This window comes from Mixophyes fleayi, chromosome 5 (assembly GCF_038048845.1).
Source record: "Mixophyes fleayi isolate aMixFle1 chromosome 5, aMixFle1.hap1, whole genome shotgun sequence".
In the NCBI taxonomy this organism is placed as follows: domain Eukaryota; kingdom Metazoa; phylum Chordata; class Amphibia; order Anura; family Limnodynastidae; genus Mixophyes; species Mixophyes fleayi.
The window spans coordinates 232,927,148-232,952,393 of record NC_134406.1 but is presented as its reverse complement, the minus strand read 5'-3'; the positions used below and the strand labels follow the sequence as shown (position 1 = coordinate 232,952,393).

The 25,246-nt window shown below is 40.5% G+C and overlaps 1 protein-coding gene across 2 annotated transcripts; it reads right to left on the bottom strand.

Annotated features, from left to right (window-relative positions):
* Window positions 1-8,247: 8,247 nt before the first annotated feature.
* Window positions 8,248-25,099, bottom strand: XKR9 (XK related 9). 2 transcript variants are annotated; one of them, XM_075211381.1, is made up of 4 exons: window positions 24,966-25,099; window positions 16,136-16,685; window positions 13,004-13,206; window positions 8,248-9,724 (listed from the first exon to the last, which is right to left on the bottom strand). In XM_075211381.1, exons 2-4 carry the CDS (start codon window positions 16,405-16,407, stop codon window positions 9,090-9,092), a joined length of 1,110 nt encoding a protein of 369 aa, XP_075067482.1. In that variant the 5' UTR covers window positions 16,408-16,685; window positions 24,966-25,099; the 3' UTR covers window positions 8,248-9,089. The 2 variants fall into 2 exon arrangements, with proteins under 2 accessions (XP_075067482.1, XP_075067483.1); XM_075211382.1 differs by having other exon boundaries at window positions 13,103-13,206.
* Window positions 25,100-25,246: the final 147 nt, after the last annotated feature.

Here is a 25,246-nt window from a genome sequence, read left to right as displayed (position 1 = left end):
GCAGGTGACTGGATTGACCATTATGCTTCTGCATACAGAACATACACACAGAGTCAGAAGTTTGAATCTTCCTCTTAGTTATATTGACTGCTCCTTCTTCTGCAAGCTAAAAGTGCAGCTAGAAGGGAAAGTGAATTCAGCTAACAATGATTTTTACTCCTGAGATCACCTCATCAAAGGATTAGGGGGCTGCCTAAATAGTCTAAGAGAGTCTATACAAAAATATACAACTGATTCAATATATAGGCTGTCTTACAAACCTGAATAATAAATGAGGCATTTATATATAATAAAATATTTCCAGCATGTCCTCTGAAGGGATAGGCGTGAATGTCTCAATCTTGCATAACTCTGGAACGACGAAACAGTAGTAAAGTATTACATAAAAATGTAAAGCTTCATAGAGCTGAGTGATGCAGTCATAAATGTCATGTTACAGATGAATGATCAGTGATAGCACTACAAGTGATAAAAGGCATACTGACCATTGATATCTGGGATTTTTGCCACTTCACAGCCATAGACTTCAGGTTGTGGGAAGTTTTTTTGCCAGTTGTGGTGTTAAGGAAGTAATAGTTATATTTTATTTTTATCAAAGTTGCTATGGAATGACATTGCATATGACATTTTTCATATTAGTTGTTGTTTGTCATCTGTGTACACCTCTGTATCTGTGCTATCTCTCTAATTTGCACAGTACTCCAGTGACATGAAAGAAGATCTCCATCCATGGAGATATGATTTTACTAGTAAATCCACATCCCCAAAAATGGTCTAATGCCCAGAACCAATGCCAAGGACCACCGCAGTTTGGGGGATGCCCTCCATGGATGGAAGAAGAAATTTGAAACATGCTATTCTGAAACTTTGCAGTTTGTAATGTGCCCACAGAAATGATTGATGAGTGCTCTCCACAAATTACAAGTCACAAAATATTTTGAAAGAATGGGATTTCCAAATTCTCCTTGTAAGAGAATCAACCATTAAACAGGCTCTCGGAGGGTAAGCATCTCCCAATGACATTGGATCCCTGCCACTCTGACATCTTGGGAGGGTGGAAAGCTTTTACCAAAAGAGTAATGGATAGAACTGGGTACAAGTTTATTTTAAGCCAAAGGATACTAAAGAGACAGGTAAATTGTACTTTAAAAATAAGTATTTCTTCTCCTGTATGTTCTGAATAATCTTTCTGGATTAACCCTTTCATTATTAAATAAAATCAACAAGTGGAAGCATTCTACATCTATGCTCAGATGATTTTGAATTTCAAATGGCAGCAGTAGTGATCTTCTTCATGGGAGGTTCTCTGTTGCTATGGTGAGATGTATGTTACAGTGTTAGCTGCTCCCAAGAGATAACCAGTTGACTGGGGTAGTTATACCACATCAGGCCAAGCTGCTCAGTCTTGAGAGGATGGGTCGAGAGGGACAAAGCTGAAGTCAATGCATTGAAGAAGTAGAATAACGACGGATGAAGCTTAAGTTGATGAACAGGCAAACCTTAGGTCTCTATGGAGCACCAACAGGGAAAGCCAATTCCAAATTTCTTCTCATGCAAAGTTTACTATGAGTAAGGGCCTTATAAACTGCTTCATACAGGTGAGGTTTCTTAGTTATTATTGACATTACAGCAGAAGTGCAAATTGCAAAAAAAGAGTGTGCATTTGTCTTGATAATATACTGCCACCTGCTGTCTGTAGCTGGTACTGTGGCAGACCTTCATGAGTTCGATTCCTGGCAATGGCTGTGTAGAATTTGTATGTTCTCCCCGTGTTTGCGTGTGTTTCCTCCAAGCTCTCCAGATTCCTCCCACAATCCAAAATATACTAAAAGGTTAATTGGCTGCAATCAAATTGACATGTGTGTGTGTGTAATAGGGAATTTAGACTGTAAGCTCCAAATGGGGAAGGGACTAATGTGAGTGTATTCTCTGTACAGCGCTGTGGAATTAGTGGCGCTATATAGATGATGATGATGGATAGGGCCAGGTGTAGGGCTGGTGCTAGATCTGTTGTGAACAACGTAATATGTGCCTGAGGTAAATTATATGGACAAAACTGTAAGTGTAGTTCAAACACATTGTATGTAAAGTATATTATCTTTGTCAGTCTCTGCCAAGATATGTCCTAAAATGGACACCGTAACAAATATATTGTTATCTTTGATGTCATACAATATTCACGCCACTCATGTATCTGATAAAGAAATACATCATCAAATATTTTCAGCCTCTTTTAGTGTCTTAAGAATTTCTACCACTTGTCTAAGTACGGAATTATTCAGGTCTTTTTAAATTAGATTTTTGGTGTCTTCATCACAGGTCAGCCGTATAACTGTAAGAGGCAGAACTACATTTGATAAACTAATTTCACATAAACAGACCACTAGGGATCTACTCTTAAGCATTAAATCTATTGTAAAATGATTACATTTTCTTATGTGAAAGCTTTGAAGAACAATCTATAGCGTATGTATGTAAAATTGCCTTTGGTACATTTGTTAATGTGATTTTGTCTAAATGTGTTTATGAATATTCTCCACTGCTGTCTTGTAACTGGAATAAAGCCTAGGTGGAAACAGGTATGTCTGAAAAAATCCCAAACTGTACATACCTTAGCTATATTTGGAGCACTTATAATTAGTGATGAACAATTTTGTTGTGGTTCTGTTCACTTGATACTTGGCCAATAGTTCTATTTTCTGCAAATCAATTCCCAAATATTTTAAATAAGGATTGAAACATTTATGCAGAGTATATTGTGCTGCGCCATGCCTAGTGCCACGTACACAAGGTTGAGCAATGGCTGCTGCCAAGTATACAAAGTTGATAAATATTATAGCCTGAGTGTCACATCAAGACGCACATGGACATGCATGACGTGTGGGTGTGAAAGGGTTAATCAAATGTGTCCCTTTTCCCTTGCAATGGTATGGTAAAGGCATCATTAGCAGAAGCCAGTGATTTGTACAGCCAGCGGGTTCACATTGGCAATAGCAGTGATAGCGAATGCTGGAACCCTTTCATGTATGGGTGCGAAGCGAGAAAAAGCCTCAACAACACCTTTTGATAAATCAGCCTGTACTATGATGAAAAGTCACAATTTTTATTGAATAAAAATGTCAATAACGGATTGACATATAAATATATCATTATCATCATTTTTCATTTGTAAGGTGTTGCATAATTCTGTTTAGTCAGAGTAAGAAATCCTACAAAATATAATTGCACATAAAAGCAGAACAAGTTTAGACTAGTGTCAGGAATCCTGCATTTAGATGTAGGACTTAGTATATATCTATCACTTGAACTCCCAAACAGTATTTAAACCTGCTCTGCCAGTCATTCCCTACCAGAGTATCAGCTTTGTTGTTTTGAGCTCCTGAGTGTGTTATCATGTTTGCTGATTGATTCCTGATTATTGACCCAGCTTGTTCCTGTCTTCATGGTAATTGGAACCTGAGTTTGTACTGTGCTGACTGATTGGTTTTGATCTTTGGCTCTGCCCGCCATTCTAAGGGCCAGTTCAGTGGACCGCGACCTGGTTACTACACACAGCCAAATCCATCCCACTTTGCAGCAAGTTCTGCTGAATACTGGTACTAACTTAGACTCCACACCACCTCTTTCTGGCTGTCTCGATCTTAGCAGGTGTTGTGTCCACAAGCCTTGACCTAATAACTAGGTTAATGAAGGAGGTGCAGACAAATGGTAGAGATACCCCCGCTCATGAAAGCTTACAGTCTTGAGCAGTGTTCGAAGTGGTCCGGTAAACAACTGTATACCACTTCTGTCACTGCTTTCATATTATAGCCAAAAGGAATGATCAGTCAGTCTCCATTTCATCTACCCTCTTCTCCATGTCCCTGTATTGCCATCATAACCACTGGGCTCCCGATGTGTCCACCCCTCTAGCATCCCTCTCCACATCAGGGCACGCAGCCTAGAAGAGTGACTGCGTTCGTGGCCTGCATTAATCGCCCCTGCAGAGTGACTGCAATCCCCAGGTGGCTCATTGATGTTACATACTTTTTTTACCTTTGCGGCTCCTGTACCCAAAGCAGATGCTGGAAGTGGAACTATGCGTTTCCCGTCCATTCCATTCACTCTTGCCGAGGGAGGCACAAGTAAGAGGGGAATATAGGTGGTGAATGAGAAATGGAGAGTGGCAGAGAAGCTATTGTGTGTGGTAATGTTTAAAGAGAGAACAGCAGAGAAGCAGAAAAAGGAAACTAAATAAATGAGAGGGAAGAAGAAAATTCAAGCTATCAAACTCCATTCACTTATATTTTCCATACAGCCACTTCTGAATTTCAGCTTCAACCACTGGTCTAGAGGATGCAAAACATTTTCTTTAAAATAAAACTGAATTTCATTCACATAATATTCAGGTAATTTGCTGCCTGGTAGAAATCTGGAAAAATTGTTCTTTTTTGATCAAACCCCCTTCTTCCTTCACAGCATGCTAATCTGTTTTACAACTGATTTGTTGCCCTCTTGTCTAAGAATAGTTCTAATAATATGTACTACAAACAATGGTGGACTGCCCAGGGTGTCAGCTTGCCTTAGTAAATATATTTAATCTGCAGTCTCAAATAACAATATATAAAATGAAACGCGTTGAGGTACTTGCTATTTGCTTACACTAAGGCTGTCTGAATTAAGCGCTCGAGGACTGTCAGATCTGGTCGGCAGTGGAAGTCAGTTCCCATCATTGCATATTGTGGTTCCATCGATGGGCTTACAGCTTTTAATCTTTTTTTAACATGTGAGTGCATTATCTGCATTGTATTCAATAAAATTCCTGTTCATTACGTACTACCCTATATTCTTTATTATTCCTTTTACATTCCATTTGTGGAGTAAATGAGGAAGGTACACTTACGTACAAGAAGATAACTACCAGGATCGGTGACAGATAAGCGATCTTTATATTCATTTCTGGTACGCAGGACACCATTGGGTGATTAATAAGCACAGATATCTGTGAATATTGTTCCACTGGTTTGGTATTTTACTGTGAAGTGGTCAGCAGATGTAGTTCACCTGGTTCATTGGTACATACTTACGCATCACTGGGTGTGCAAGTGGTTATATCAAACTACTACACTATTACTGGTTTCCTTCGTTGTGTTTCTATAAATATGGTGAGATCCAGAAATACATCCTGATAGACGGAAGGACTCACAATCCTGTTATGACTGCTGGCAAGCTCAAATCTGGTATGCATAGCACCACTACAATTTAGATTATTGTATCTTACAATATTACACTATAAGGCGCCTTGCCTTCTTATTGTTTTAGAATTAATTCCGGACGGACGATCTGGCACTACGCAATACGGCTGCCGCTTGAAAATAAGACAGTTTACGTGGTGTTTTGGAAGATCATCATAGACATATAATTATTGTGTCTTGGACTTTATGTATTACCCTTGGACTTTATATATACATATGAACCGATCTATTGATTCATTGGGGAGATACATTATATATTTCTTATGAGGCCTATAAATGTAATTGTCACCAATTATCTGGCTAGGTCCAGGGGTTACATAGATCTTTAAACATGAATTATGGAAAGTATTACTCACTCCCTCTACTAATAACCACAAACAAACAGAAATGGGTTCTTCCTTATTACCCTTGTGCGATGGTAGTTATGGAGAAAAGGTGATTTATAGAGTTTGCACCTATGCCACCACTCTAAGATCTCCATTTATTGGATGAAGGGTCTATTATATAACTGTCACTTTCCCATTTATTAGGCCACCATAACCACACGTGCCAAAGGCCTTCACCTCTAGCCGCCGTATTTCATTAAAGATAGATAAAACAGAAAACACTATTGGGAAAATGAAGATCTCAATTGATGGGGACCATGGAGTGAGAAAAAGACACAGCCAGGGACGTTAGCCAAAAGCAGATGTGGTAGCCAGCCAACCTACATTTGTATATAGAAGGCATATATAGAAGGAGTTGTTGGATTAAAGTCATATATAGCACAATAATCTGGCAAGGCTGCCAGCTAGTGGACAGATTTAAACAGAGGAAGATATGAGTCTAGCATGGGTAAATTCAGATGCATTGCTGGTTTGCGTTTAATAGCTGGATAGATGTGCTGGTTATGGGATTGTTTGCATTCCACGACCGAACACATATCTGCCAGTTGCAACATTTCTTTCAATGGACACAAATCAGTTTAGCAATGTTGTGAGAACTCAATGATCATGTGAATACGGAATATAGATTCCAATAGGGAATATAGTCATTTGTTTTACAGAGACAAAGTTTCAATCAAAAAAGTATTTTCTATTTTCTAAAGTATGCTGTTTCAAATAGGCTGAACAGATTCTTCTATAAAAAATAAAATTCAAATATTCACTTTGCCATTATCTGTCTGTATGTAGATCGGTTTTATTATCCAAAATTAGCACTTTCTTATCTAAGAAAAATATGTGTGGGTGAATGGACGGAAACCCCCTGAAGTTGGACTCAGTGGTTATAAAACAGTGTTGAGAGCAGAAACAAAATCAGATTCCAAATTATATTGGGACACTATACGCCCACTAAAATTCCTCTCTGAGACTTGCAAGATACCTCTTTACAGGGAAACCCTAATCCCATGCTTTTACTTTCAACCCACATGCAGACAAGTCAGAATCAGGGACGTTCCTAATTATATTGTCACCTGAGCTCCCCATATTTCATTCACCCACCCACACCATGCTTGTCTGACAGCCTAACCAGAGCTGTTGGTTTAGCTCCAACATGTGAGCTGAAACGACCAGGAACAGCAGAGACAGGTGTTACTAATAGCAGGAGGCAGGAAGAAAATACCAGGCTTCTATGGAAACAAGTGGACCAGCTAAGCTGTGACAGGTTTACTTGGGCTGATGTGAGTCTACAGAAAATGTCTGATTTTGACCATGGGGACGCATACCTGGTATACTTTGACAGGGCTGCAAAAAGAGCCAATTGACCACCTGAAGTTTTGGCTGATAAGTTTGCATCATATCTGGCCGGCAAAGCCCTGCAGACTAACATGGACTTGGAAGAGATACAGGCCTCCGACTATCCACACTTGAAGGCTGAAATATTAGCCCGGGGTTACAAGAATGGCCAGAGCCCAGCACTTCCATGAATGGTGCTTTGTTACAGAAAAACCAGTTAGGTCACACAATTTGTAAACCCTTTTTACCCTTTTTTCCTGACTCTGGGCCCACTGACTATGTACTGCATACCAGCCTTGCATGCACAGTTCAGTAAGCCGGTGTGATATGGACAAGGAAGCTTTCATCAAGCTGGCTGCTCATTCAAGCTAGATGCACATATATAACACCTCCAAAATTAATTGATACAGCTGTCGTGCTTATGGCCTAATCAAAAGTCAATAGTATTCCTAGTATGCCACATAATTGTCCCCCCCATATTCCTAGTATGCCACATAGTTGCCCCCCCATATTCGTAGTATGTCACATAGATGCGCAGAAGCTCCGTTTCGGCCATCAGCTGCTTTAGTGAGACAGCTGCTGCGCCTGGCGTGCCAGACAGAAGTGGTCTGCGTGCCACGTCTGGCACGCGTGCCGGGGATTGCCGACCCCTGATATAGAACATACAGAATCTGTCAGGGAACAGTATAGTGACTACGTGCATCCGCACCTTCTCCACTCTGTTCCGCCCCTGAAATCGTAGGCTGTAATAAGGGTCCTTTGCGCTCAAAGATTAATTGGACGGTGCTTTGTTTACTGGCATATGCTCCGGTTCTGTGTATGCGCAGTACGATTGTGCGCAAAACACGGTATGTATCAGCATTTATGTTCTTTAATGAATCAGGCCCTAAATGCATGCAGTTTATAAACTGTGGTATTTTATGGGGCAAAACACTTCTGATATTGAGCATATATTGTGTTTGTATATCATGTGAAATACTCAACATATAACATCTAGCATTTTGAACGTCTGCTTAACCTATAACCTACAAATCCACTCAGGGCAGCCCACACCCTTCCATTCATCCAAACTAGCCTTCATTTTTCTTCTCTCAGAAACCACCAATGTGGACCAATCCTCTCCACATCACCCATTCAACCCATTACTCCCTCCCCCTATTTAAAGATCATGCTCCAGCCCTCCCCTCTATCTTCTTCTTTTTGGGGGAGGGGGTGGCTGTCCTCTTTTGCATATTCTTCCACCTTCAGTTTTTGGGTACAAGATTTGTAAAGGACACGAACAAATTTGTTTTGCTCAGTGTTTATTGAATTGTTCACATATCTGTACTGTATTGTTCTTGATGCCTTCAATAAATAGATAAAAAAAAGGTTAAATAAAGATAATAGTCTTTGTCCATCTTAGAGATTCTCCTTAAAGATAATGAAAGCAGATATTTAATGACTACCTACCACAGTTGATGTCATCTTCGGGTTCAGAGATAAAATATATTTTTGTTTCCCCCAAAATAGAGAAGTTTCATTCTTTACATCTCATCTCTGTACATTATCTTATGTTTCTGGCTTCCATTATTATAATCTAGGCAATGCCTGGACTCCTGTGGCTCTCCAGGTGTTGTGAAACTACAAGAACCAGCATGCTTTGCCAGCCAACAATTGGTAGGGTATGCTAAGACTTGTATTCTCAACACCTGGAGAGCCACAGGTAGTGTTCTCTATTCCATTACCCAATAATACAGCACGGCTCAGCTCTGTGCATTGCATAAAACTTTATCCACTGACATGTCAAAGTGTAAAAATAACATACAACTTTACCTACATGATATAAAGACGTTGATGGAAACACAGAAGGAAGATGGTTGCTGGAGGGTATGCACAAGCCAATATGTTAAGATTGTTTGAAGATGACAACAACATTATGGTATTTTAAGAGATAAGATAGATTCAATAAGTTGGTATTCAGGTAAGAATTGTTAAAGTGCTATAGTCATTGTAAAGTCTGGAAAACTACAAAATACTGCAGATCCCTCCGGACCAGTAGTTAGAGGAAATTGTTATTATTTTCAGGGTGAAAGTCTCCTAGAAGATGTTGGTACAAAATGCATAGGATGTATATTTACTCTTTGTAGCAATGATAGAGTTTCTAAGGTATCATGAAATGTGTTATTCTACTCCTGTCCATACAAGTTGGACTATCCACTGTATCCCCCAAAGTCCGATCTATAGAGGAAAGGCTGGGATGGAAACATGCATAATAGAGAATCAGAAATAAAATCCCAAATCCCAAAGCCACTATTGCTACAATACTGAGTACTGCAAATATGAAAGTAAGTACAAAGGGAGGTTTGAGGTGTAAGCACAAGATTAGAATCCCTGCTGTGGTTAGAACACGAACAATATAATAAACAGACATAGGGATTCTTGTTCGAGACCCTTTTACATTGAAAAATGTAAAAATTAGAATAATTCCAACTATAGCCCTATACAGTATTTCCATCCTTTTGGTTCTGCAGAAGTCTGTTTTTTGAATCCATGCCCAACAAAAGCCAACGATGCCTAGCACAGTCACCAGGATAGTAAAGATATGATGATTGCAGGTTAGGAGAAAGACTATGCTCAGGATCCATGAGGTCAAGGTGAAAAGTTTGTAGAACACATAAGAGAACATAGGAAATCCCACACTGATCCCTTTCTTTCCAGGTAGAGATTTTCGTAATGACATCTGGTAGTCAACAGTAGACCATGAGATACTGCACACTGATATCAAGATGGATGCATCTGAAATTAAAGAGAAATATTGACATGTATTGAAAGAAAATAGACAATAAGCTAAACTTGATAGACATTAAAGACCAATTAATTAGGTTTCTCTTTAGTTTGCTCTCCAGCAGATTTACAATTAAATCGAGCAGGTTTTAAGAGTGCTCCACCAACAATGTTATTTCTACACCCCCGTTGCAGTGCTGGTAGGAGTAACTTCTCCTGAACGGTGGTGAGTTCACCAAGGCATGGAACTTCAACAGTTCCGCTACTGTTGGCTGTACATTACATTTCACATGTAGTTTGCTCATACAACATTACACATAGATACCTGGTTCATGACTAATTGATTTATTTTCCTGAATCCTTGGCAATATTTCTTTTTTTGTCCCGAAGAAAACAGGCCAGGAACTCATGTCTGTGATGAGGTTTAACTGTAGTACTTTTATGTCTGATTATAGTGTGCTAAGATTGTTGTTTCTTTTTGTGTTTTGTCTGCTGATGTTAAGCTCATACCCAGTGCCTGACCTACCCAGTACCCAGTACCCAATACTGCCATTCCACCTATGGGGCTCAGAGGGGAAGGGGGCCTGGGAATGGTTGTCCATTGGTACCCGAAGGCCTCACTCTGCCCTTCTGAGCATGTCTGGGGGAGTGCACCAGTGCAGGATGGACCTGCATCCAGGCACCAGAGCTATAATGGCAGAAGTTATACCATTGCAGCTACCACCATCGCCAGCCCCCATACATTGGGATATGGGGCCCAGTGATGGAGCCTTCCTCCCCTGTTCAGGCCACAATTGAGATGGTATTTATAATGTATAACTAAAATCTGCAATTCAATCAATGTTTACCTATGTTTTTTTCTCTAAACGCCAAACCTGAGCATTATATTATTTCACCACATTGTATTTAATCTAAACAGTTTTGTAATCTGTTTTTTAAATAGCCATGGCAAGAATTGCTTATTAACTGCCCACAAGCATGGCCAGTGTCACCAACAGAAACTATAAAGTATGTAATGGGTGTGGGCTCTGCTTTATGAATAAGAGTGGCTGGAGCTTTTGTAACAACCAGTAAAATTACATTGTTTGAGCTGGTGGTGCTGAAACATGGTGGGTCCACCATACAGCTTTAGGATGTATGATTATACAATGACAACATAAAAACACTCGAAACTCATAGTTCTTTCACTTCTTCCTGTACAATCAGCTACTTTGAAAAGTCACTTTCATGTTTTGTTGTGGCTCAGTTGCTCTGAATCAGTGATCGAAGTGGGCTGGTATACAGTGGTATGCCACACCGCCACTTCTCTTACTGCATTCATGGTAAAACTTAAATTCCATCCACATTACAGTTTTCTTACCGCCACTTCTAAATTTTCACTTTGACCACTGTGTGTCTATATATATATATATATATATATATATATATCACCATATTTATAGGTTTTGATTTCTATAATATTACACTATAAGGCACCCTGCCTTCTTTTATTCTAGATTTGTCTCCAGACATACCATCTGGCATCACGGAACGTGGCAGCGGCTTGTAAATTAGACAATGGAATTGGTGTTTTGATCTTGGAACTAGCACCATTTATATAATTTTTTGTACTATATATATATATATATATATATATATATATATATATATATATATATATATATGTGTGTGTGTAGTACTAGTGCATGGCCACATGGTGGCGCCATATGGTAGGAGACAACAGATTTATAAATTCAACATTTTCGTATACCATCTATAAAGAATTCCTAGTGACTGTAGTTACTTTCTGAGCTACAGGTTACTACAAGGACACCACTTCCAAATGGCAAACCCCCAAAAAACATTGTATTGAGTATTATATCTTGCACTGTGCATGACTTACACCCATATTTTGAGTTGCACTTGCGCCCCTTGTGCTTTAAGAAGCAGGTAAGGGATATTTACTTACAACTACAGCACAATAAAGGCATGCATTAAACAATTCTAACCTGCCCCCTTGAGATGTGTTCTATTTTTGTTACACATATTTAGAAGGCGTTTAGTTGTGCATCTATCAGCCAGGCGCAAGTTTGCAAGTTGATGATGGTGACTGATGTATCTCCAGATGTATCTATATACATTGTAATGTAGGTTGCACAAATCTTTAGATCCTACTTCCCAACTTTCTATTCTTCCCATCCAGGAAATCCCGGAGGGGAGGTGGGGTGTGAGGACAGAGGGGGTTGGGGTGCGACAAACCGCATAATTGTGCCCAAAATGTTGCGATTCACAGCGAATCATGGAGTCTCTCATTCTTCCGACTTCACTAGGAAGCGGGAGGATGGCCTGCTCTCCCGGGAGACCTACTCGGAATTCGGGAGTATGCTTCATGCTTAAAGCACATGTATGCATTTACGTGTTTATTTTGAATTGCACGTAAGATATAAGCAACTCAAAACATATATGCTTTTTTTGTGCAACATAATTTACACCTTGAAATTTTGGAGGAAATGCGTCCAACTCTAAGTGAGCCCCATTATTTGTGTTTTTCACTGTCCAGCACTGCGGAGCACTTTAGTGCCTTAGAAATCAATAGCAATAATAATAAAAAATAGGATGCGAAACTGCTAAAGAGATATGCCACCTTTAGATGAATTTACTTTATTGCATTGTACAAACAGTACATACTTTCTTGTACGTTTTACTAAACACATTACTTTTCTATTTAGGGTTATCCCTGTGCTTTTTAGTAATGATTTTGTATCATCAAATAACGTGGTTTACTTTATAACTTGGAATACCAAATAGTTCTGTTGTTCTCAAAAACAGAGGTCAGCACTGTATTATATCCCAGAACAATGCAAATAGGGTGGAGACTTTTGTGAATGCTCTACGAGAAAATATTCAACTACACCTGTCCAAACCTTTAGGAATATTCCATTTACATGGCAGCCCCATGAGTCTGTATTTTTTGAGACTTCTGCTGACACAAACAATCATCCTGCAAACAGAACTGTTTTGGCCTGATCTGGTCTCATCAGTGCAGGCCAGGTTATGTCAAAAGAACTGTAGAATTAGATTAACTAGAACAATGAGCATCATTAAGGAGACTTTCAAGTAATCATCCAAGAGAAGAAATATTTCAAAAAACCTCTCTAAAAGCAGTAGTAACTTCGGAAGCCCAGTGGGTGGCTCACTGACTCACAGGGTTACCATATAAATAAACTTTTCCAGAATACATTTTTCTTTTGGACTTATTTAAGTGTAATTTATATTGACATAGCAGTGTAAATGATATATACGTCTACATACATTGCATTACAGTTATCTGACCGTGCTCCATCAGGACGTACAGTTGAAGAATGAGCTGGGGGGCACTTTCCAAATAAGTTTTAAAGCACCTCAACATACTCAAGTCTGTCATAGTTTCCACAGCTTTTTTCTTGGTGTCCGCATGATTCTCTCTTCTGGGATCATATGTGGCTTTGTATCCATATTTTACAGCATACCAGTACCTGCATGTGAATATATAAAATATATGTATTGTGTGTACTCATAAAATTATCATCAGCAACAGCTATTTATATAGCACAACTAATTCTGCAGCGCTGTACAGAGAACTCACTGACATCAGTCCCTGCCCCATTAGCGCTGACAGTCTAATCCCCTAACAGAGAGACAGACTGAGAGAGACTAAGGGCAATTTAAAAGCAGTCAATTAACCTACCAGTATGTTTTTGGAGTGTGGGAGGAAACCCACGCAAACACGAAGAGAACACACAGACTCCACACAGATAAGGCCATGGTCGGGAATCAAACTTACAACACCAGTGCTGTGAGGCAGAACTACTAACCACTAAGCCACCGTGCTGCCCATAAGATGTATGATACTGAGCCAAACTCAGTGACAGAGCTTGAATGTACGGAGCAAAGGACAATGACCTCAAGATAATGGGCTTACGAGGTGATTGTAGAGTTGTTTACACACAGTCTAGTGGCATTAATGGAAACTGGAAGCACCAACTGTTCAGTCTTAGAAACGTTAAGTTTCAATGAGGATCTCAAAGAGCTCAAGAACAGCTCATAGTCAATGGTGTTAGACCTTAGAGCAGAAAAGAGTCCATGGGAAAAAAAGAGATGTAACAAGGAATATTTGTACCCTGAGCATGCAATTAATTTTTTTTGTAATTATATCCCGAACTGCAAAATTTTTAACAATGTCACCCCCTTTTCCACATGGCATCAAGTCATTCAAGACTACACCAACCATGGAGCAATACAACATTTGTAAAAGTAATACAACAGCACTATGCAGTTGTCCATACGTACAGGGAAAAAAACTACAAGCAGATGCTGAGCAGAAAACCTTCATTGTCTATCATTTTGCACAAATCTGGTCCCTCCTCCACTTGACCTTGTTTCCAATGTAATATTCTACCCCTCTCCAATACTTGTCTGGACTCCTGCCTCTGCTGTCCACCACTACTACACCATTGGAAGGAGACACAGAGTTGGCTCAGTACATTTTCCATGGGAGAAATGTAAATATTGAGCTTTTATTACTAGGGTTCCTCCAAATGATTAAGGAAGCAGGGAGGAGGCTGAACCTGCAAAGGAGGAACTTAAAGCTGCAACGTACAATTATTTTCACTATCGTGCCCCTCTCTCTGACCATATTTCTCGAGCTCTGTTCCTCTCACAGCCCCGACTCAAAACCTGGATAAAGGGGGGTGACCGGTTTGTGATTGGCCCTCTGGCTCACGCACACATTGCTCCACTGACTTTTTTAATAATGAAACAGCAGAGCCTGTTAGTAACATTTACTGTAGGTAGTAGTTCAACTTTAAGGCAGCTGGAAAGATCTACCACTTATTTGGTTATACTATAGCTATACAAATAGAAACCAGGTTTGTTTTTCTAGATACAGGATGTGACTCATAAATAAACAACAGTAATGTATTACATAATAAAGATAATATTATTAAATCACTAAAAAAAAGTTTCTTCAAAATATAATAATAATATGGGAATGACACCCAGCAATATTCACCATATTTGCCACTAAGTCACAAATCAGGACAAAGTCTCAGCTCCAAAAAGCATAGGAGGTGTGGCTGTCGGAGGTGCAACGCCATACTGACATTGTAGCCTGGATCCACACCAGTATCTCTAATTGCCAGTGAGAGCTGCATTGGATGTATGTCCGTATGGCTAATCCTGTTAATGAGCAGTCCTATTTAGTAAGGGTACACCATCTCTTCTATATTGTATGTATGCTTATAATATTACATAAGTATAAATATATGATGTATATAATACTGTTTTGATATAATAACAAATCACTGTTATTCATTGTTCTTCTCCCTTATGGTTTAAATACACTATTTCGGTTTTCTGCACTAAAAAACGATCTAATAGATAAGAGCACTAGCTCCATCCTACATGTAGATTTCCTAGAGCTCCTCCATTCCTCTTACAGCTCCGGTGTTTGAGCAGAACCAATAACAAGCTGCAATCTCTTGATTGTGGCTCTTGATTGGTCTTCCCTCTCACACCCCTCCTCTAGCACCATTTAAAGTTGGTGAAGTAAATTGGTTTTGCTGGTTCTGTACTACATTATATTGCAGCCCTGTGAAAAATGACTACCTTCAGCAAGTCCATGGGCTCTGGCTATGGGAAGGGGCATCTTGCTAAAATCTTTTATGCAGGTGGAAGTGCAGCTTTAAGATGCACGTAACTTCGAAAACAAATAAGCAAACAGGCATCTTTTACGTTTGGCGTTAAATCACCCCCTAGATTGATAATTGAAGGCATTCATTCTAAAAAAAAAAAAGGTGACTTTGCCATATGCATGCATTAAAATGCTTAAGAAAATAAATCATACCACCAATTAACAGCATTTAATACATTTATTTTTATAATGTACAGTATGGACCTCATTTAGAGTCGGACGCAAAGTCCGTTTAAGAAGTGTAGGAGTGGAAGTGTGCCGCAGCTTGGTAGGGTATTACGAGTGGCAAGCAACCCCATTTGCGTCCCACTCTTAATACCCTATCGAGCTGTGAGCCGTTCCTGCAGCTAGCTAAAGCTTACGCTACCTAATTACTGCCGCACAGCTTTAGCCCTGTTTTGACGTGTGTTGCGTCTGCGCCTCACTGCGACTAGGATGTCTTTACATGGTCACGCGTTACAATTCCGCGTTCCTCCCATTCTCTCGTAGTGAGTCGCAAGCTGTTGCAAGTGTTAATTGCATCCAAGATGCAGGCGGATTTGGGGCTTTCTGCACACGCGTGGTAATGTTTTTTGCTTAGATGCGCCTAAAACGGACTTTGTGTCCGACTCTAAATGAGGTCCTATATCTCCTGCTGGCATCCAAGAAACATTGTTACTGCACCATCACCGTCATCCTCAGTGTTCCTCTTAGCCAATGTTTCACTCACTTACCTTAGCAAGGTTCCAGCTTGAAATAGATGGACAACGAGAACCCATTTCAATCTGCCATAGCTGCCTTCGTCGCAATCATCTTTAAACCAAGTGTAACTAAAAGCTTGGACTATTAATGTGGATACCAGGACAAAAAATATGGTAAGCAGAGAAAAAAGGTAAAGTTCCTGCTGAAAGAATTTGAACGAAAGCAACAAATCTGCTCCGATGTCAAACAAGAAGGTAAAAATCCCAAAGACGGTCATAAAAAAATTCCATTTTGTAAAGCTCATCCTCCTGAGTCCAGGCGTGATGATGTATTACGCCATTTTTAAATAAAACATGTTAATATTTTCTTTCAGATGGCGGTTTTAGTAATCCATGGCTGTCAATAACTGACTGCCGCTTCGCTTAGTTTGATTAAATAACTGGCAGAATTGTTCGCAAAAGTGTTCGGAGTTCATGTTTTCACTTGATAATAAATGAAAGAAAAACCTTCCAAATATTTTCAACCAAGAATCTTCCATGCTGTGTTAATCACATGGTTACAGCCATTCACAAGTAGACAAACCTGAAATTCAAAAGGGAAAGTGTTAGTTTGATTTGTAGGTTCTACGTGTTAAACTTTATTTTGTGTTGTTTATTCTGAAACACCTGAATCCCTGAAGCAGACATTGGAACTCTATAATGTTGGTGGACCTCTGCTCTGGTCAAATTCTCTCTCACCTTAGGCTAGTTACAAACTACAGGCTTTTCAGCCAATCAAACGATAAAAGCGACCGTTGGACCCAATAACACATTAATGTATACACTGCAGCAATGAACAATTATTCCAAATCTCATTGCATCGTTTCATTTGATTTTTAAGCCAGACTAAAAAATCTGGTTTAACGATGGAACAATGTCGTTCCAATTCTGCAGTGTGTATGCTCTCAGGACCGGCAGTGTCCATAGATCTCTATGGAGTGTGCAGAGTCACAATCTTTTCAGTCGATGGTTATGACAGATGAAGAACACAGATCTGGAGGTAAATCGTGTACAACGGGTATTGTGTGTACACATTAATTGACATGCTGATCGGAACTTTTTTTTTTGCCGCTGGTAAAATCGTTAAAGATGCTGCATTGGGAGAAATTTTCTGTAGTGTGTACCCAGCCTTATAAGCTGTTCAATATTTCTTAATAAATTGTATGCATCGTTGTTTAACACAACAATTATGTGTGACACCATCTATACCTAATGCACCATGGATAATATTCCAGGTTATTTTACTTACACATATCGAAAGCATTGGAAAACACATCTTTAGCCTGAACAGTTTATTCGATTTCAGGGATTGGTGAAGGGCTTAGTGCTGATATAGCTGCTTAACGTTTTTATTTGCTTTGCATCTTTTCGGGAGCATCTTATTGTAACATGTAGGACGCTCCTGTAGTACAGTTCACCAGTGTGCACTGCACAGAACAATGTATACTGCACAGACAAGTGTGTACCAACCCCTAGGCTGACATTGTTGGCACATTACATTGCACCTATAAGTATACAACAGAGGATTCCAAATACAATCCTATGAGATTCCAAATTATTCCACACAAAGGAGAAACACAGCAAATTATTAAGGGAAGCAGAGCATTTTATTTACTGTCTACATATATGTAGTGCTTGTCCTATGAAACCCCATATTCACAATTAAATTATAGCTTGGTGTGTTTTATCCCTCAATATACTTTCTGGTACTTTTTAATGTTAAATAATCTATATTCAAAATGTACTTAACATTTCCCTAACCATTAATTACTGTAAGGCTGTATAAAATATAAAATCATTGTACCAAATGAGACTGTACATATTTGCGTTATTACGTACATTTTGTTGGTTTTACCTTCTGATGTTATTAAAGGTGTCAGCAGTGTTAATGTGGATGTTAAGCCACAACGATTTTGAACTTAAACAGGTTGCTGTTTATTGAACTTGAATAACAGTAAATATATGCTGGTACTCACAGTCAGGGCCGCCGAGAGGGGGGGGGAGCGGGTACTAATTACCCGGGCCCGGCATGTCAGGGGGCCCGGCCCGGGCCCTTGCGCTGCTGATTTTTTTTAATTTTCAAATATTTTTTTTCAAAACGTTTTTTTTCCTTTTCTTTTTTTTTTTTTTTTTTTTTTTTGGCAGGGGGGGGGGGGGGGGCTCGGTCGTTGGTGGGGGGAGCAGGCTAGTTTAAAAAAAAAAAAAAACATACTCACCTGATCGCGGAGCCGGCATCCCTCCTCTCTGCTGCTCTGTGCTCTATTCAGACTGTCTGAATGCTGGGTGTGATGTCATCATGTCATGCCCAGCATTCAGTCAGTCTGGAGCAATGGAGCACAGAGCAGCAGAGAAGACCAAGAGAGGAGAAAAGGTAAGTGAAGGGAGGAAAACGAGGGGGGCACAAAGGGGTTAAAAAACGGGGGGGCAGCATGACAGAGGGGTTAAAAAATAAGGGGGAGCACAGAGGGGTTAAAAAACGGGAAAGCAGCATGTCAAAGGGGTTAAAAACGGGGAAGCAGCATGTCAGAGGGGTTAAAAACGGGGAAGCAGCATGTCAGAGGGGTTAAAAACGGGGAAGCAGCATGTCAGAGGGGTTAAAAAATTAGGGGGAGCACAGAGGGGTTAAAAAACGGGAAAGCAGCATGTCAAAGGGGTTAAAAACGGGGAAGCAGCATGTCAGAGGGGTTAAAAACGGGGAAGCAGCATGTCAGAGGGGTTAAAAAATTAGGGGGAGCACAGAGGGGTTAAAAAACGGGAAAGCAGCATGTCAAAGGGGTTAGAAACTGGGAAGCAGCATGTCAGAGGGGTTAAAAAATGAGGGGGAGCACAGAGGGGTTAAAAAATGGGAAAGCAGCATGTCAGAGGGGTTAAAAAATGAGGGGGAGCACAGAGGGGTTAAAAAACGGGGAAGCAGCATGTCAGAGGGGTTAAAAAATGAGGGGGAGCACAGAGGGGTTAAAAAACGGGAAAGCAGCATGTCAGAGGGGTTAAAAAATGAGGGGGAGCACAGAGGGGTTAAAAAACGGGGAAGCAGCATGTCAGAGGGGTTAAAAAATGAGGGGGAGCACAGAGGGGTTAAAAAACGGGGAAACAGCATGTCAGAGGGGTTAAAAAATGAGTGGGGGCACAGAGGGGTTAAAAAATGGGAAAGCAGCATGTCAGAGGGGTTAAAAATTGAGGGGGAGCACAGAGGGGTTAAAAAATGGGAAAGCAGCATGTCAGAGGGGTTAAAAACGGGGGGGGCAGCATGACAGAGGGGGTGAAAAAATGAGAGGGGCACAGATGGGTTAAAAAACGGGGCAGTATGGCACAGTGGGGTTAATAAACAGGGGTCAGCATGGCACAGTGGGGTTAAAAAATGGTGGGCAGCATGGCACAGTGGGGTTACAAAGGGGGAGGAGGCATGGCACAGTGGGATTGAAAAAGGGGGGGAGCAGCATAGTATAGTCTGATGAAGGGGAGCCAGATGAAGGGGGCAAAAACAGCATGGAGGGCACAGTGTGATCATAAGGCATGGCGATGATGAAGGGGCACATTATTGTAATATTGGAGCTGGAGGAAGGCCTAATTATTAATCGTGGATGGTATTGATTTAACGCCAGGGTTGTTTGGAATTATCTAAATGTAGCTATTTTTTTCCAAATAGGGCCCCCAGCATTCCAGGATCCAGACAAGCCGCAACTAAAGAAACATGCAGCCACAGGTGGAGAAAGTGAGAAGAACAGGTAGGAGAGAGCAGGACAGTATGTGAAATGTTGTGATTCTAGTAGGGACAATACCAATTTTTGGTGAATGTTGTGCCCAATGTAAGGTGTAGGCCAAGACTGAACTGTTTGTGTACACACTGCATTGTTTGTATACTACACTGTGGTGGTAGATGTCCTGAAAGTCAGGAGTGCTTGAACATATGTGACGCTCCGGCGAATTGAGAGCCTAGTGGTTTTTATGTTAGCCACGCCCCAATGGCACGTTTGCCACGCCCCAAAATGCATGACCACACCTCCCAAAATTTTTGCACTGCCGTTTGGCTAGCTACGCCCCTGAATGCATGACCATACACCTAAATTTTTTTGCGCCGCCGTAAGGCGGCGCAAAAAATTTTTGGGGCTTATTTGACTATGAGGGGGGGCCCCATGAATTTGTTGTACCCGGGCCCTGAATTCTTCTTGGCAGCCCTGCTCACAGTAGTTGCAGACTTGTCAGTACAGCAGCAGTTCAGGTTGTAACAGTATTATACAGATGGATATGCACTCATATAGATATACATATGCAGGCAGGTTCACTAATACACTGTTATACTGCACATCTGTGCAGGTAACTTATTATGTAGGCACAGACTCTCCTAATACTATCAAGCAGCCTCTGGTCACACTATGAGGGCTTTTGGTAGCTTTATATTACACTATGGGCTAGATTTTCTAAACTGCGGGTTTGAAAAAGTGGAGATGTTGCCTATAGCAACCAATCAGATTCTAGCCTTCATTTATTTAGCACCTTCTAGAAAGTGACAGCTAGAATCGGATTGGTTGACTAGCCCTTTGGCCTATGGACCAGGTGATGTCCCATCGCATATAGGGGGCACCTTTAAGCCCCTACTATGTACATGGGAATCTACACCTGGGGGTAAATGTATCAAGCTGCGGGTTTGAAAAGTGGAGATGTTGCCTATAGCAGTCATTCAGATTTTACCTATTATTTTGTAGAATGCACTAAATAAATGACAGCTAGAATCTGATTGGTTGATATAGGCAACATCTCCACTTTTTCAAACCCGCAGCTTAGTAAATATACCCCTAGGTGGGCAGCTAACACTGCTACATCCGTTCACTATGCAGGCTCTAAAGGAAGTAGCGTTGCAAAGCTGAACTTCCAGTTTAAGGGGCTTGTACATGCGCAGTAGCGCTTTTCAGACAGTGTCCCGGTGCCCTACGTCCACCTCCACTAGACCTCCGAGGATTACAGCGGTAACCATGCCAACGCAGGAGACAGAGCAAAGTGCTCCATATGCCTACACATTTGACTTGCTTAGCAGTGTAGTTTGTGAACGTTTCTTGTTCCATGTCAGTGTGTCTGATGCATAATGCAGTTAATAACATCTATCTGTCTCAATGGGCGTGCATTGTAAATACAATGAGAAATGTTAGCTTATGCATTTAACTTGAACGCAATACCTACAGTCATGGCCAAATGTTTTGAGAATGACACAAGTATTGGTTTTCACAAAGTTTACTGCCCCATTGTTTTTAGAACTTTTTGTCAGATGTTGCTATGGTATGCTGAAGTAAAAATTACAAGCATTTCATAAGTGTCAAAGGCTTTTATTGACAATTATATTAAGTTTATGCAAAGAGTCAATATTTTCAGTGTTGACCCTTCTTTTTGAAGACCTCTGAAATTCGCCCTGGCATGCTGTCAACCAACATCTGGGCCACATACTGACTAATGGCTGCTTATTCTTGCCTAATCAATGCTTGGAGTTTATCAGAATTGGTGGGCTTTTGTTTGTCCATCCGCCTCTTGAGGATTGGCCACAAGTTCTCAATGGGATCAAGGTCTGGGTAGTTTCCTGGCCATGGACCCAAAATTTTGATGTTTTGATCCCTGAGCCACTTAGTTATCACTTTTGCCTTATGGCAAGGTGCTCCATCATGCTGGAAAAGGCATTGTTAGTCACCAAACTGTTCTTGGATGGTTGGGAGAAGTTGTTCTTCAAGGGTGTTTTGGTACCATTCTTTATTCATGGCTGTGTTCTTAGTGAGCCCACTCCCTTGGCCGAGAACCAACCCCACACATGAATAGTCTCAGGATGCCTTACTGTTGGCATGACACAGGACTGATGGTAGCGCTCACCTTTCCTTCTCCAGACAAGCGTTTTTCCAGATGCTCCAAACAATCTGAAAGGGGATTCATCAGAGAAAATGACTTTACCCCAGTCCTCAGCAGTCCATTCCATGTACCTTTTGCAGAATATTAGTCTGTCCCTGATGTTTTACCTGGACAGAAGTGGCTTCTTTGCTGGCCTTCTTGACACCAGGCCATCCTCCAAAAGTCTTTGTCTTACTGTGCGTGCAGATGCACTCACACCTGCCTGCTGCCATTCCTGAGCAAACTCTGCACTGGTGGTGCCCCGATTCAGCAACTCTCCTTGAAGTTTGATTTAGGTGCAATCTTACTAGCAGCAATATCCTTGCCTGTGAAGCCCTTTAAGTGCAAATCAATGATGACTGCATGTGTTTCTTTGCAGGTAACCATGGTTAACAAAGGAAGAACAATGATTTCAAGCACCACTTAAGCTCCATTTAAAGCTTCTAGTCTGTTATTCTAACTTAATCAGCATGACAGAGTGATCTCTAGCCTTGTCCTCGTTAACACTCTCACCTGTGTTAACGAGAAAATCACTGACCTGAAGTCAGCTGGTCCTTTTGTGGCAGGGCTGAAGTGCAGTGGAAATGTTGTTTTGGGATAAAGTTCATTGTCAAGGCAAAGAGGGACTTTGAAATTAATTGTAATTCATCTGATCACTCTTCATGACATTCTGGAGTATATACAAATTGCCATCATAAAAACTAAGGCAGTAGACTTTGTGAAAAATAATATTTGTGTCATTCTCAAAACTTTTGGCCACGACTGTACTTCTTGTTTTCCCACAGATGTGTGAGCACATTTGTAAACCCATATATAATCACAATGGATAAGTATTAAATTAGAAAGCCCAGAGGATAAGAATAGGTGGTAAAAATTGCATCAAAATATTGAAAAATAGGGACTGTTCCTAAGACATTTACCATGGGCAATTTTTGCCCATGGGAACTAAGGACCGCTGCCAACTATGCCATGTGACAAATCCCTAACATTGCTGTAAAAGGGTGACATTCAATACAACACGACTCCAGGGAAGTACCGCAAAGGTGCCGAAAATAACCAGCTAAGCACAATGTAACTGATCCAGGCATTTTAGAAAACAGTTTATGTTTAATTACTTTAGATCCAGCTACAAATCATTACACATTTTCACAGTCTGCTACTACAGACAGGATTTAATTAATTGCATTCAACATGATCAGTTCCAGAATACAAAACGTCCCGTTCCTGAACGTATTGCAGCTGCTTGTGCTGAGTTTATTGATAAGAAATGTGTTTTAAAACCTCAATTACTTAATTAGGTCAAGCTCAGTATATTACAAAAATAAACGGAGAGTTTGTGACCAGTGTATTTTGAGATTATGTTGAAGAGTCAGTACACAATGTAGGAAATAAGGTGGGATAATGACTCCATGATCAGCTGAAATCAATTTTTTTTCTGGATTTAGTGATAATATATTTGGGGCAAAAGGGGCTCGCTGTGGTCACCCTAAAGCCTTTAACATGAGCCACTTTCAACATCTTCCAAAACTAGGGTTACCAGATGGGCCATGTTAGGACACTGAGGGTGAAATTCAATTGGCTGCGTTACTGTAAAAATTAACGCGGCCTGTACACTATTACCGTTATTACGGTACTAGTGCGCTTAAATACCGTTGTTACGGTAGCTTCAACGCCGGCTGTTTGCTCGCAACTCCCTGAGCTGCAAGCAGAATGCCGGGTTAACTTTACCGTAATAACGGTAATAGACTTATCGCGGCGCTGCTTTGGAGGGAATTGAATTGCCCCCCCGAGACTGGTGTTCTCGAATGCCGCAATTATCTGACAGTAGAATCGGTATGTGTGACCTGGAAACAGTGCGTCCCATTGATTTTAATGCTATGCTCACATTAAATACAGCAGTTTCCTGGACAGAGCTTAGCTCTATGGTAAAATGTCCGTTTAATACTGCCCTAAATCTGGACACATATGAAATATACATGCTTATACCTCCCAACATTGTCCTGGTGCAATTAAATGGGGGCGTGCACAGATCACATGGAGGCGTGTCATGCTCTTCTCTCCCTCCCCTACCCTAACACCATAGAGAGTAGGACATACATCCTAACATTCCCGGCAGTTGTGACAAAGGTGTCAGCTCGCTGTGCAGAGGGAAAGTCCCCTCTAAGGCTGGGTACATACTACAGAAAATTAGATTTTACCAATGACTGAAAAAGAAACTATAAACTTGTTATAGTTAGGCTGGGTACACACTACAAAAAATTTCTCGATATAGTTAATGATTTTGCCAATGACTAAACAAAATAAGTCCCAATCAGCATGTTGATTCATGTGTACACACTATACATGTTTTACATGATTTACCTTCAGATCTGTGCTCCTTATCTGTCATAACCAGCGGCTGAAAAGATCATGCACACTCCATAGAGATCTATGGACACTGCTGTACGTGAGTGCATACACACTGCAGAATTGGAATGACATTATTCCGTCGTTCAACGACCTTTTTAGTTTAGTTTAAAAATCAAATAAAACGATACAATGCGCTTTGGAACGATAATCATTCATCGTTGGAGCATACACAGTGATGCAACATGTGGCCGAACGCTCGTTTATCATGTGAATGGCCCGACAATGGGCTGAAAATCCTGTAGTGTGTACCCAGCCTAACAGGGACTGTTCCACCTAAATTGGGATACTTGGGGGGTATGGATGCTGCATGGCTGCACAGTAATTAGTAACATCTGCAGACATATAAACATCTTGTGCAATTCACACATCTCATACCAACTCCACATATCCCAACTAAGACATATGTGAGAGGTTACTGGACATTTTTACTTTTAGAGATAAATGATATAGATACTGTACATATAAATAATATATAACAAAATAAAGAAAGCTGTAGAAAATAATGAAATATCCTTTTAAATAAAATCTTAAATGCCAAAAACGTCCTTACCTTGCAGTTTATTGTTTGCGTGAGAAAAGTAAATGGGAATACAATGAATTCTGTCAGTGAAATAAAACTCACATTCTGCCGTGCCCAAGAAGGAAGCAGTGTGTAAAGTATACACACACCATGACAATGAAGGAAGCACTCTACGGGAATGGGCAGGTCTAGCTGGTTTCATTTTACATTCAGTTTCTTTAGAAACAAGTCAGGTGAAAGGTTACACTTCTACGATTTAAGTATTGATCATGTGACTGGAAAAAAAAGAAAGAATGCAGCGACCTGAACAC

What these genes read in the sequence shown, in the direction of transcription:
- XKR9 (XM_075211381.1), bottom strand. Translation starts at nt 16,407, where the DNA reads ATGAGCTTTACAAAATGGAATTTTTTTATGACCGTCTTTGGGATTTTT. An exon ending in CAAGCTGGAACCTTGCTAAG is followed by an intron (nt 13,207 to 16,135) that starts GTAAGTGAGTGA and finishes ATTCACATGCAG; the next exon opens with GTACTGGTATGCTGTAAAAT. An exon ending in TCAGATAACTGTAATGCAAT is followed by an intron (nt 9,725 to 13,003) that starts GTATGTAGACGT and finishes CTTTAATTTCAG; the next exon opens with ATGCATCCATCTTGATATCA.